This window comes from Chaetomium globosum, genomic scaffold (assembly GCF_000143365.1).
Source record: "Chaetomium globosum CBS 148.51 scaffold_4 genomic scaffold, whole genome shotgun sequence".
Lineage (NCBI taxonomy): Eukaryota > Fungi > Ascomycota > Sordariomycetes > Sordariales > Chaetomiaceae > Chaetomium > Chaetomium globosum.
In genome coordinates, this window is record NT_165979.1 from 3,225,533 (window position 1) to 3,238,190 (window position 12,658).

Below are 12,658 nucleotides of genomic sequence, written 5' to 3' on the forward strand. Positions count from 1 at the left end.
AAGGTCAACTCTGAAACTAGTTAGTTAGTATACACTTCACTTCAGATCAGGGGAAACTCGCTTTTCCTCGGCCTTCGGCCCCCTGTTTTCTGCTTCATACAGCCGGTGACGTCAGGTTCGGCCCACAGAAACGTCCCATATCAGGTCACGGGCCACCGAATCAAATCACTGTGGCAGCTGCATGCCTGTCATCTTGATAGCGATCCAGATCCCCGCGCACAGCCTCGGAGGTGAAACCATCTTGAACTTTGGTGCGTGCAACGTCGAGTGCAACAACAAACCCGAACACCAACCAAACGTTAATTACACAAACAACCAACCACAAGAGTATCCACGTGCGCAGGGTTATTTGACCTATTCACGCATGCATTTGTGCGCGCGCACATTGCATCGCATCGACCGCATGCGGGCTGTTGTTGTTGTCGCTGTCGCAACCAACCGATCGACATCGTAGGTTGTCGCTATCGATTACAAAGACAAACCCACACCATGTCGTCGTCACTAGAGGCCAAAATCGTGGTGCTCGGCTCCCAGGGGGTCGGTAAGACGTCGCTGGTGATGCGATATTGCAAAGGCGCATTTACACCGTCTCAAATCACGTCGACCGTCGGTGCTAGTTTCCTGACCAAGCGTGTTGTTGACACGGATACCGACACGGTTGTGCGCCTGCAAATCTGGGACACTGGTGAGTTCATTTTCCTCTCCCTCCTTTACCCCGCGATACCGAGCCACCCCCCCACCCAACTTGTATTCCTTTCCCCCTTCTCTTACCACTTACCTTCCCATCACATTCCCACCACCTTCCCACCACCCCCCAATCCTCACCCGCCCAGTTAACCTAACCCGTATCCCCGCCCCCTCCAAAACAGCCGGCCAAGAACGCTTCCGCTCCATCTCACGGCTCTACTACCGAGGCGCCAACGCCTGCATCCTCTGCTACTCCATCACGGACGCGGCCTCCTTCGCCGAGATGGGCGTGTGGCTAACAGAGCTGCGGCGCAACCTGCCGCCCGACATCGTGCTGCACGTCGTGGGCACCAAGGCCGACCTGGTCGCGCGCGACCCGTCCCGCCGCGAGGTGCCCTTCGAGCGCTGCATCGCCTACGTCGCCGAGAACCTCAATCCGGGCATGGGCTCCACCCCGCCCCCCACCGCCGGCGGGCCGTCGTTTTCGTCCGACACCACCCCGCAACCCCAACCGTCCGCCAGCGCCGGCGGCTGGCTCTCTCAGAGCATCAGCATGACCAACACGCCAACCCCCACCCCTGGCCCTGGCCCTACCAGCGGTGGTGGTGGTGGTGGCGGCGGCGGTGGCTGTGAGCCGCGCAGCCCGAGCAGCAAGCGGTTCGTCCGGATTCTGGGGCCAGGAGGTCGGGTGGGACGCGTGCCACGAGATCTCGGCCGAGTCCGGGGAGGGGGTGGAGGAGGTGTTTCGCGTGGTGACGCGCAAGCTGGTGGAGCAGAACCGCAAGATGCAGGCCGCGGCGCTGGCGGCCACGGGGGCGATGGCTGGGAACGGGGATGGCTTTCATGGCGGTGGTGGTGGCGGGGGGGAGTATGGCTCGGGGTGGGGTGGGGAAGATGGGTATGGGAGTGGTGGGGGCGGTGGTGGTGGGGGGTATTTTGATGGGAATCCGAGGGCGGGGTTTCGGGTTGGGAGGGATCGCCGCAGTTGGTTGTTCTCGCCGGGGTTTTCGCCCGTTATTGGTGGGACGGCAGAGGAGGAGGCCGAGTGGGCGCGGAATGGTGATCCCAGGGGCAGGGGCCGGAGGGGTTGCTGCTGATTTTTTTTATTCACGTACTGGCCTGGCCCGCTGACTGCTTGCCTTGGATGGCGGGTTAGTGGTATCCGGTCGCCGGTATCATGACAGGAGCCGCGTCGCCGGTTGAGAGGAGGCAGGGCAGGTTGGGGATGGATGCTGGAGGGGGGTTATGGGCAAACGGATGGGACGGGACGGAAGGGAAGGGAAGGGGCGGGACAGGTTGTGGTGCATCATGATACCCATGATTAACCGGCTCGGTCGATCAGCTTTTTTCGTTTTGTTGTTCTTTCGCAAAGGGCGCTGGGTTGGCTTTCCAGAGGGGGACGGAGGGTTTGGGCGCTGCATATCGGCGAACTGCTTGGGCTGGCTTGGCTGGTGGGTTTGGCGTCTTGTCTTGTTTGTGTTTTGTTATCTAGATGCATTTTGGCATGGCCGGAGAAGGAAGGGGATTTTATGGATGGCCGGCGTCTCTTGCTTTTTTCGCTGTTCGGGACGGTACATGACAACTTCTGGGAATCGGTGAGTTTTGCTTGCTTGCCAATGAGGGATGATGACACGGGATTCATGTTGGTAGTACTGTCTGGCACAGAAATCACTCATAGCGAATGGGAACAATGGTGCGTTAAAAATATTCCTTGCGGTTGATGGGGTATCAATGGCCGCCGCCCAAATGCGGTGCTACAACTGGTCCATGGCGTCTGTTGACCGCCGATCTCGGTTGAGAAGGATTTCGGACGAGAGAGATGCCCCCCTCCCCCATCCGTCAAGGCGAAAAGCGCCCGTCTATTGGCACTTTCGTCCTTGAGAATAGCCTCCTCAACCCGCCGCCTTTCCCTCCCGGGGTTTTTGGTCTCCCGAAATCGAGGGATATTTTCGGTCGGAGTGGTGGTGGTGGTGGTGGTGGTGTACTTGTGGTATTGGTATTTGCATTCGATTTTGCGGTCGGGGGCCGGGGGAAGAAGAAATCTTTCTCCGGTACCCTTGGTGGTTCTCCATTGGTGTCTATCCCGTTCGTCTGTGGTGGGATGTGGTCTCGCGGCCGGTTCTTCTCCTGTTCCTTCTTACGCTCCCTTTCCCTTTCCCGTTCCCGTTCCCGCTCCAGCTCTTTCTCCCTCTCCCTCTGCCGCTGCCGCTCTCGCTCCCGTTGGCGTGCCTTTTTGAGCTCCATTTCTCTCCAAGCTAGCCTCTGCTGTTCTTCCTCCCGTTCTCGTTCCAGTTGCCGCTGGCTCTGTTCCAACTCTTGCAGCCGCCTTTCCTCATCTTGTTTCCGTTGCTGCTCTCGTTTCTGGAAAAGCAACTGCTGTTGTCGCTTCTCTTCGTCTTGTTTTCGTTGTTGGTCGCTTTCTCCGAACACTAATTGTTGTTGCTGCTTCTGCTGCTGTCGCCCGCGTTTCCCCTCCTGGCTGACCCGTTCCATTGGCACTTTCTCCTGCACTTGGCCCTTTTCCCGATCGCTGCCCTCAAAAATATGTTGCTGGTGGATATACTGCGCATGGTGCTGCCTCTGCTCTCGTGACGGTATCGGGCGGTCTGGAGGTTGATGTTGGGATTGAAATTCGGAAGGATGAGAGGAGTCTTGTTGAGATGGATGCTGGTATGTTTGGTCCGGCTGATGCTGGTATCCACGCTCCGGTGGCCCGGAGGAAGTTGCACTTTCAGATCCCTCGTCCGCCCAATCGCGAACTTCGTCATTATTGACGACTACATACCAACGTAATTCCTCGCCGTGTTGTAGTTGATCGCGAAGGTCCTCGAACCATCCTTGGCCCCCGGACGGAGACTCCCCGGATGGGATGGACACGGCAGGGTGGGCGCTCTGAAGCTGCTTCTGTTCGTACTTTGCGATCTCGTCGATTATGGAACAGGACAAGTCGATGCGCACGGCATAGTCGGCCACGTAGGCGTAGGGCCGTGAGACGGCAGTCAAGTCGTTTGGATCGTACTCCTCGAGGAGCTTGATGGCAGACCAGGACTGAGCGCTGAAGTCGTCTTCGGCCGAGATGGAAGCGCTGCTGGAGTCGTCGGTAGTCGCGGGAAGGGATCGTAATGGTTGTTGATGGTTTGCACGGCTCTGGCTGCGGCTTTGATGTGTGCTCTGACTTTGAGAGCGATCACGGCCGCGGCTCTGACTGCGGGCTTTGGCTGAGCCATTGGAGGAATTGGGAACACGGCTGTGGTCGTTGTCGTCGCCACTATCAAGTTCCCGCGTGGGAGTGTAGCGGCCCCTTTTAGGGCTGCAGTAGGGGAGGAACTCGAAGACCTCATAGAAGGACTTGAGGATGCATTGTGAGCTTTTGGCGGGGATTATCCACTCGGGGGATGCGTCGTCGAGATTCTGCAATATCACATACACCCGCACACTCCGCCGCTGCCAGCGGAAACCGTGGCAGAGGTATGTCGGCATGGCGAATCTCGGTCTCAGGTGTGTTTTCCAGGGGCAAATAATGTCAAGTCCAAGTCTTCCTATCCATGACAAATACTCTTCCTGACGATGCTCGTGAAGGTCCAGGGAGGAACAGGGGAGACACGGTCGGAACGGCGCGATGGTGGGCCTTAATGCGCAGAGCTCTGCCTAGCCTATGTCGCTATTGCCGAACCAGATTCAGTTCGTTAAGCGCATTTGCACCGCATCTGGGCGCGACCACAGATGTCAAAACGTGGATTGTCGCAGCTGTCAAGCAGGGGAAGGGGCTGCATACGACGCCGAGCCAAAATCAGAGCACGGTTTCCTCGTGTAACCGCGAAAGTGCAACTGCCTTCCGGGTTGTTTCTCAAACAGAAAGCCGGGGTTTGTGCCGCAGTGATCAGACCGCTCCTCTCGCTTCTTGTTCTTCACGTTCTTCACTTTCTTCTTCTGGTGTCATGGAAAGGAAACGAGAAACTAGGATGTCAATCTAACAATCGGATAGCGGCGGTCAGATCGACAAGGGTTCACTGTGTTGCGGGGTTCCCGCCGTGTTCTGCCGCTTCTGTGGGGAAGCGGGAGGAGCGTATACTGTGTAATCGATTTAGCAGTGCCGGCCCGCCCGGGAACCAGTTTGGGGGTCGCAGCTTCGAGCTTCCTGCGATTGTTGCCCAAAATGTGGGAATTAATTTACATACATGCAGGTGGCTTGCGTCTTGTAACAAAACCCGATAGCCAAGAGCTCCATCCCTGCATCGCTGCATCCACTCCAGAAGTCGGCTGGTCTAGGCTCACGCCAAGTCAGCCCTAACTCGGGCATCTCGCGCGGCGTGTTTCGACCTCAGATGACATGTTTCTGGATGCATCCTCGAGGTACCTAACACACGGGCACTCCAGCGCATCTCTTGAATGGGTTGGGGGAAAAGGTGTCCAGGGTTCCTGAACCCGCCCTCCACAAGCAACCCCCTCCCCCCACCCACGTTGTTGAACTTTTTCTTCCTTTGGGAATCTGCGGTCAGTGCTGCAAGCTTGCTGCAACCCGACAAGGCCTTGGAGCGGGCCAGTCCTTCCCACTAACCGAATCCCGTAATCGCAGCGATCAGAGTCTGAGCTGAACATCCCCCACAGGAAATTGATCGTCGCCAAAGGTTACCTGACAGTCTCGCCAGTATCCAATGAGCCTAACCACATAGATTTTCAATCGCGAATGGCGGCCCGGACAGTCCCTGGTATCAAGCTAGCAGCCACTGGCCTGCCGTCGATCTACCCGGGTTAGGGATGCCGACATGATGGGAGTGGGGGATTGCGTTCGGGAAGAATGCAGCCCGTGATGTGCGACATCGCCGCGGCGGGCAAACTGCATGGGGAGATCGCTGAAAAGCCGGGAGCACCCACTTGGTCCGCGCCTTCTATTCTACCCTTGGCGGCCATTTCACCTTCTCTCAAGGATTCCACAACATGGCGTCTTTTGTGCGGTCTGTCCTTGGCCTGTTTTCGAGCGGGCGCCCGACCAAGGCTCGCCCGGACGAAGAACAGGCAGCAACAACAACAGCCGAGTCTGTTTTTGGATCATCGACGTTGCCGCCGAGCCATATCCACACGGGCAACCGCATCCCCGCCGACGATGCCCTGGCGCTCTTCCGGCTAACGCTGGGCATCACAGCAGCACCGCATCTGGGGTTCAGCCTGTCCGCCCATCGCCCAGCCGACAACGTCGGTCTCTACGCCCGCGTCGTGCACAACGAGCAGACGGCAAAGAGCAACTACAAGATCTTCTCGCTCGTCATCAACGCGTGCTACTTCCTGCAGATCATCGTCGCCGCGTCGCTGACCGCCATGGGCGCCGCCAGCGCCAACAACAGGGCCATCACCGCCTTCGGGGCCATCAACACCGTCATCGCCGGCTTCCTCACCTACCTCAAGGGCTCCGGCTACCCGGCCCGCTTCAAGTACTGCGCCGACGAGTGGAAGAAGGTGCGCGAGTTTGTCGAGCACCGCGAGCGCGACTTCTCGCTCGAGAGCTGCCCGCTGGACGTCCACGAGGAGATCGACGCCGTGCGCGACATGTACGAGACGACCAAGCGCGATGTCGAGATCAACAACCCGGAGGCCTACAACGCCAAGAGCTCCGCCGCCGCTCCGGGGCGGTACGACATCGGCGTCGACCGGACCAAGGCCGACGCCATCGCCGGCAAGCTGCGCGGGTTCGACGACAAGCTGCGGAAGCTGACGGGCCACGCCACCTCCGCCGCCGGGGGCATCCAGGAGAAGTCGGACGACGTGGCGGTCAAGCTGCGGAGCCTGGAGGACACGCTCGCCAGGATGTCGAAGCAGATGGAGAAGACGACTGAGGACAGCCGTGACGCCGCGCGCAGCGCCGTGGATCACGCCGTGGACGATGTGGAGAAGCGGGCCCTGGCCGAGGTCCGCGGGCTGGGGAAGGCGGCCATCAGGGGGGTGGAGGAGTACCGGCCGCGCGCCCCGCGCGAGGTCTCCATTACCGTGGCGAATCGTGACGACGACGGTCCGGGGAATGAGATTGAGATCGCGGGCAAGAAATAACACGACGGCCGCAACTTCGGCTGGATTAGTGGCCCCTCATGGCCCGCCGCGGCGGTGGCCACACACGGACAGGCACGCCGACTTGCTGTCGCCGCCCACGTGGTGATGATTGAAGTTATCTATATTTGGACTAATAGTGGCCCATGGAACCATGGTAATGAGAATGATACCCTTACTGTCAAGTGATGCGATGATGGTGAAAGATGGGCCCCGCTATTCCATACAGACAACGTGTGTCGTGGTTTGGGATGCTGTTCGGTGTGGACAGTGCCCGGGAGATTAGAGGCGAAAGGCTCGGTGTGAGGATGACGTGGAGATCGAAACGGAACGGGAAAAGTGAAGCTTCATTTGGAGAAGCTTCGCAGGGTGGTCACTCCGATGGTTGTATTTCTGTCCTGGTTTTGTTTCCGTTCTCGTTTTGTTTCCGTTCTCGCTCATCCTGTGTTTCCCATGCAACTCTTTCATATAGGTATGCAAAACAACAAAATTCAAAACTTTTTTTTATCTTATCCATCGCCTTCCCTTCCCCTCTACTCCCCCACCACTCCCACCGTCGCCTCAACATCATACTCCACCTCGGTCCTAATCACATATTTTGCCCCCTTCCTCACGCCCGTCCCCTCATGCAACAGCGCCCCCCTCGTATCCCCATGCGGAAAAACGGCCACCCCGCCCATGACCGGCCGCACCGGATACGCATTCAACACCCCATCCCTCGCGCTCGGCAAGAAAAACGTCGTCTCGCCGCCCTCAAACTCATCATTCAGATAGATCAAAACCGTGAACAAACTGCTCTGCTTCCGGCCCTCGGGCGACGCATCATACACATACGTATCATCCGGCAGGATACCACTCGGCGGCCAAGCGCCGTCGATATGCGCACGGTACTCGGCGCCGGGAACGTAGCGATAGACGCGAAAGCGACGGTTCAGGCCACGTACCATGCGACCGTCTACGGTGCGGGGTACGAAGGGGGAGATGCGCGACCAGAGGGTGTCGTGGAAGGGCTGGTCGACGACCCAGTAGAAGTTGTGCGCGAGGACGGAGACGTCGCCGTCCTCGCGGAGGGGCGCGTCCGGGAGGAACGTGGCGGTCTCGCCGGCGGCGATGATGGCTTGGCATTCGGCGGGGGAGAGAACGCCCGTGGCGAGAGAGAGGTTGGGGACGACGGGGTGGTGGTGGTAAGTTATGGCTGGGGAGACGGATGACAGGGGAACGCCGCCGGGCTTGGTGGTGTAGAGGATGGCGTCGTGGTGGTTGGGGGGCTTGCGGAGGGGCCCGGGGGTGGTTTCTATGACGCGAAGAGACTCGCGGAGGTTAGGCGGGGCAGAGAGGAAGATGGAGCCGTCAAGGACGGAGGCATGGGTTTGGAGGGTCGGGGCGGAGGACAGGGAGTGGAGATCCCAGGTTTCCTGGACGCAGATGGGCGTGGAGGAGGGGTCGAAGTGGGCGGAAAGGTTAGCATCGATGACACCGCAGACGCGGAGGACGCCGTCGAGGACGCTGATAAGTTCCTTGTCGCGGGCGGTGCGCCCAGTGGGGGTTTCGCCCTGGAGGGTGCCCGTGGAGACGCCGCTGATGACGTCGAGGTCGCGCACCCAGCGGCAGAGGGCGCCGAGCTTGGGCGAATCGCCGCGGATTCTCATCTCAGCGAGGAGGACCTTGGCGTCGGTGAATTTTCCATCGGCGAGAGCGGCGGTGATGCGGCCGGTCAAGTTAGAAGTGGCTCCGGTGCTGTTGAGGCCGGTCGGACATGCTTGGCGGAAATCCCAGACGGCGACGCGGAGGTCTTTGCAGGCTCGGGATTTGAGCAAGGCGGGATGTTTTGCGAGCTCGGCGAGCGTCTCAGTCGCGATTTCCAGCTCCTCTGGTGAGACGACGGCGTGCACACTCATGGGTTCGCCACCGTTTGGTTTGACGCCGTCATCGCTGCCGTGGTCGCCTTCGAGCGGCGGCGTAATCGGCTTGTTGGTCGTTTTGAATTGCTTGTTTGGCAGGTTGCTGGCCAAGTCATTTTGTTTTCTCTTCTTGTTTTTGCTTTTCGACATGGTTACGATTGCGAGTTGTGGCTTGGTTTTCGTGAAGTCCGTTTTGAAGAGATTCACCTAGGTACCTCGCCACTACCTAGCTAGCGGCTTGCAGGGATAACGACGGTGCGGGGGATTGGATCCGCTCGATGGCTCGGTGCCGAGCGCCTGGCTGCACGCAACGAGGTGGGGCCGTAGGAGCGCTTCCCGTCATTGCCCGCGTTTCCAGCAGGCTAACTTCTATGCGACGGCGGGCCTCCTTCACTTCGTAGCATCGCCTGCCATCTCACGATGAAGCTATTAACACCCTCGGCCCGTTGCTCGAGGATCGGCTTAACTACTGCGGCCGGAGATTCTCGCTCAAGACCATCTTGCTTATCACCGACTAGGGCTCGTTGCTATAGTTAGATAGTAGGGTCTGAAGGCTGCTACGGACGAGGAGAAGAACGCGGGAGCAAGGCGCAAAGCTGCGTCCACCACCTGTGAGGCTGTGGCCTGTCACCGAATAACCGTGATCAGCGACAGCACCCTAGGTACTTTGGCATAATGAGTAGACGCGGGTGACGGTGTTTTGGAGCCGCCGACCTCTAACTATCTACAGTGATTGTCAAGTTACAAACGAACTTCCGACTCCGTGACTGCAGGCTACAAAAGACATAAGACCTCTACCTACGTACGCCTCGATACTATGTAGTCCTTGGTCTCCCTGCCGCCACAAACGAAACGGGGCAACCTCCGAAGCTTCTGTGGTGCTGTAATTCGTTGACACTTGATTCAACCCCTAATCATTCAGTCTTTGGCCCGTTCCATCCCATTGCAGACATTTCAAAAGATTCAATATCGTAGCACAAAAGTTCCAAGGGGTCTGGAAGCGTTCAGCCGAGAGGTGAGAAGAGACTTCCAATATAACGAGGGCACCAACGTCGGCCTACAACGATCTGATCTCTGTAGATCACCAGCCAGACATCGACCTCAGTCCTCCAAAATCAAACGCTACCAACACAACCCCATTCCAAGCCCTCAACATCCCCACCATCACCCCCAAGCTCGCCGCGCGCGCCATCAATCGACTGCGACGACTCAACCTTCATCCAACCAATCCCGTGGCGGCTCACCACCTGGTCTCCGACTGCTGGTAGCTGCACGAACAACATCGCGGGCGACGGCTCGTGGACGCTGTGGGACACGGCGCACCACACCCTGGCTCAGTACGGCACGTGCGCGTTCGGCGCCCAGCTGCAAGAATATTGTGCCAGTCGGGGGGTGACTTTAAGGGGGTTGGGTTGGGAGGGCTGTCTATGTGTGGTTGGGGTGGTGGTTGTTGGGGAGGGTGAAAGGAGGACTGGCTATCTTCAGGTTGGTACTTGGGCCCCTAGTTAAGCTACTTGCGTTTAAGATAGGTGGTTGTGTGTTGGGTATGGGAATTGTTGTTGGGTGCTCGAGTGTTGGATGTGCCTAATACTTTAAGATCATGAGCACATCCTTGTCTAGTATTCTATTGCGTCGTCAATATTTGACACAATACAGTTCCGCCACGGATTAGACCTCCTGCTCTTAATGTTTGATCTTCAGAGCGGGGCTTATATAAAGCTCCGATCCAGGGATCACAGTCCTCTTGATTATCCTCGCAGGATCGAAGGACCAGTACTTATTAGAGAGTAAGAAACCGGGATACAACTTTGAGGGTTGCGTTTGAAATTGGATTTAGACCTGGAGACTAACTATGCTAGAGGAAAAGGGTTCAGGGGGGAGCTGCACAACGTTCGATCCTCATTCATATCATCACCGCTTATAAGTTCTGGAACAGCGATTGTTTGTTTTCTAATGATTATTTTCATTGATAATGTTTTATTAAAGCTACCTTAAAATAGGTGGCCGCTCACTCCAGGAGTGAGGCTCATCGCTGGCGCTGCCCCATCCTTCAATTAATAATCCGTGCCTTTCGGATGGCGATCCTTGATGTCAACACCAAGTTGTAGCCCCCCATCAACAGAACCATTCATCATCAAAACTTACCCTACAGAGCACATAGAATTTAGTGTAACTTACATTGACGAAGAAAAGACGAAGGAACTTTGGTGCCACCATGCCGCGCTCGGAGTTAAAACCTTCTCGCGAGCACTGCGGCTGACTGTAGCATTCGGCCATTGGCTGGGTCGTGCTAATGAACCCCTGTCTCAGGGTGACACGGTCTCAAGTTTCCGACCCAAAATGAGGGAGCATGGGCCGTAAATCTCGAACCTGTGCCACACACTCCTAACCTTTCTCCGTCACCTCCGCCCGCGTTTTCCTAACTCACCATCTCTTCCACCACTGTCCCAACTCTCCGCTCATGCCAGCGACATTTTCGTAAGGGCCTCACAAGATGGCCTCGGGGGTAAGACCACCAGGACGGTCCTGGCCGTCCCGGCATCCACTCGGAGGGTCCACCAATGCTGACCGTTGCTTGGGCAGTTCCATGCGGGCCTGGAGCCGGCTCGGCAAGACTACCCGGAAGTCACGCACGTGTCGCACGGATACGGCCACCACTACCAACAACCGCAGCCATACTACTCACAGCCCTACGATCCCCCGACGGTGCCGGCGCCTAAGATAGAACACCCCGCGGTCCCGGCTCCGCCGTCGTCGTACGGCGGCCAGACCGTCGCATCACCCTTCAGCGCGGCCGCGCAGCCCGCAGCAGCCCAGCCCGAGCCCCCGTCCCGAACCGGCAGGACAATATTCGGCTGCAGCCTCCTCGTCTTCATCCTCTCGTGCATCATCGCCATCCTCTCGGCCGCCGTGATCGGTCTGGCCGCAGCGACAGGCATCGAAGCGCAGCGCGCGGAAGCAGCGGCCTCGTCCAGCCTAGACGCCCTCAGCGCTCTCAGTAGCGTCAGCAGCATCCGCCACAGCCAGCGCGACCGGGCGCGGAGCCACCGCCGCAGGCGGTCATGGACGACGGCTGCTCAAGCGACCTCGACAGCGTCGAAAAGACGTTATACACCTTCCTTCTCCGGTACGCCAAACCCCCCCTCGCACCATACCACCCCCTCCCCTCCCTCATCATAACCCCCAACAACCAGTCCTCGGGCGCGCTCAAATTCACGCGCTACTGCAACAAAGACGCGCCCAACCCGCCCCTCCTCTCCCTCTTCACGGCCAACTTCGGCACGTGCATGGACGCGTGCGCCGCCTACACCAAGTATGTGCCGGCGACGTACAGCAGCGATGGCGGAAATACCAGCGCCGACGTTGACGCCATCTGCCAGGCCGTCTCCTTCATCCCCGCCTGGACCAACAAGCTGACGGCCGAGCGCGGGGGTGCCCCCGGGAATTGTTATCTGAAGGGGGGCCCGCAGAATGAGACGGGGCTGAATGTGCCCGAGATTGGGGTGGATTGTCATGCGGCGATTTTTACGCCGGGGGTGTGAGGGGGATTGAGGTTGATGGAGGATCGAGGCTGGGGGTTGGAGGGAGGACCTACCTACCCGATGGATCGCGAGGAAGATCGCAAATCCATTTTGGGTTGGCTACCTATCGGCAGCGAGGAATGCCATTAAATGGCGACGGCTGGTTGGTTTTTGGCTGTCTGGTTTGACTCTGCGGTTTATTCTTGTTTCGAGCGAAGGAGCTTGGGGCATTGGCTGACTTTTGTTATTTTTGCATTTTGATGCCGATATGAACTTTGAGGGATTTGGGAATGGGGGAAAACGGAATATTTTAATTTATTTTCAGTTTAAGATATCATCATGGTGTTGTTGGCTTTGCAGGCATCACGCACTGTGCGCATTTCTTGGTGCCTGTTGGGACTGAGTAAGCGACTTACCGGGCGCTAGTTATCCGATCTTGGCTCCAGACCGAGAATATGATGCGATGCTATTAGAACCACCTGGGTGGCGAGTTGCTCCCTAGACCGTTCA

The 12,658-nt window shown here is 58.0% G+C and overlaps 5 protein-coding genes across 5 annotated transcripts; 3 read left to right on the forward strand and 2 right to left on the reverse strand.

Annotated features, from left to right (window-relative positions):
• Positions 1-489: 489 nt before the first annotated feature.
• On the forward strand, positions 490-1,784 carry CHGG_04768 (uncharacterized protein; the record flags this gene model as incomplete). Its single annotated transcript, XM_001223981.1, has 2 exons — positions 490-685; positions 1,330-1,784. 2 exons carry the CDS (start codon positions 490-492, stop codon positions 1,782-1,784), a joined length of 651 nt encoding a protein of 216 aa, XP_001223982.1.
• Positions 1,785-2,526: 742 nt separating this feature from the next.
• CHGG_04769 (uncharacterized protein) lies at positions 2,527-4,167 on the reverse strand (the record flags this gene model as incomplete). Its single annotated transcript, XM_001223982.1, has 1 exon — positions 2,527-4,167. The coding sequence occupies one exon, from the start codon at positions 4,165-4,167 to the stop codon at positions 2,527-2,529; it is 1,641 nt and encodes a 546-aa protein (XP_001223983.1).
• A 1,458-nt stretch (positions 4,168-5,625) lies between these two features.
• Positions 5,626-6,729, forward strand: CHGG_04770 (uncharacterized protein; the record flags this gene model as incomplete). Its single annotated transcript, XM_001223983.1, has 1 exon — positions 5,626-6,729. The coding sequence occupies one exon, from the start codon at positions 5,626-5,628 to the stop codon at positions 6,727-6,729; it is 1,104 nt and encodes a 367-aa protein (XP_001223984.1).
• Positions 6,730-7,259: 530 nt separating this feature from the next.
• On the reverse strand, positions 7,260-8,777 carry CHGG_04771 (uncharacterized protein; the record flags this gene model as incomplete). Its single annotated transcript, XM_001223984.1, has 1 exon — positions 7,260-8,777. The coding sequence occupies one exon, from the start codon at positions 8,775-8,777 to the stop codon at positions 7,260-7,262; it is 1,518 nt and encodes a 505-aa protein (XP_001223985.1).
• Positions 8,778-11,121: 2,344 nt separating this feature from the next.
• On the forward strand, positions 11,122-12,169 carry CHGG_04772 (uncharacterized protein; the record flags this gene model as incomplete). Its single annotated transcript, XM_001223985.1, has 3 exons — positions 11,122-11,133; positions 11,211-11,754; positions 11,862-12,169. The coding sequence occupies 3 exons, from the start codon at positions 11,122-11,124 to the stop codon at positions 12,167-12,169; spliced, it is 864 nt and encodes a 287-aa protein (XP_001223986.1).
• Positions 12,170-12,658: the final 489 nt, after the last annotated feature.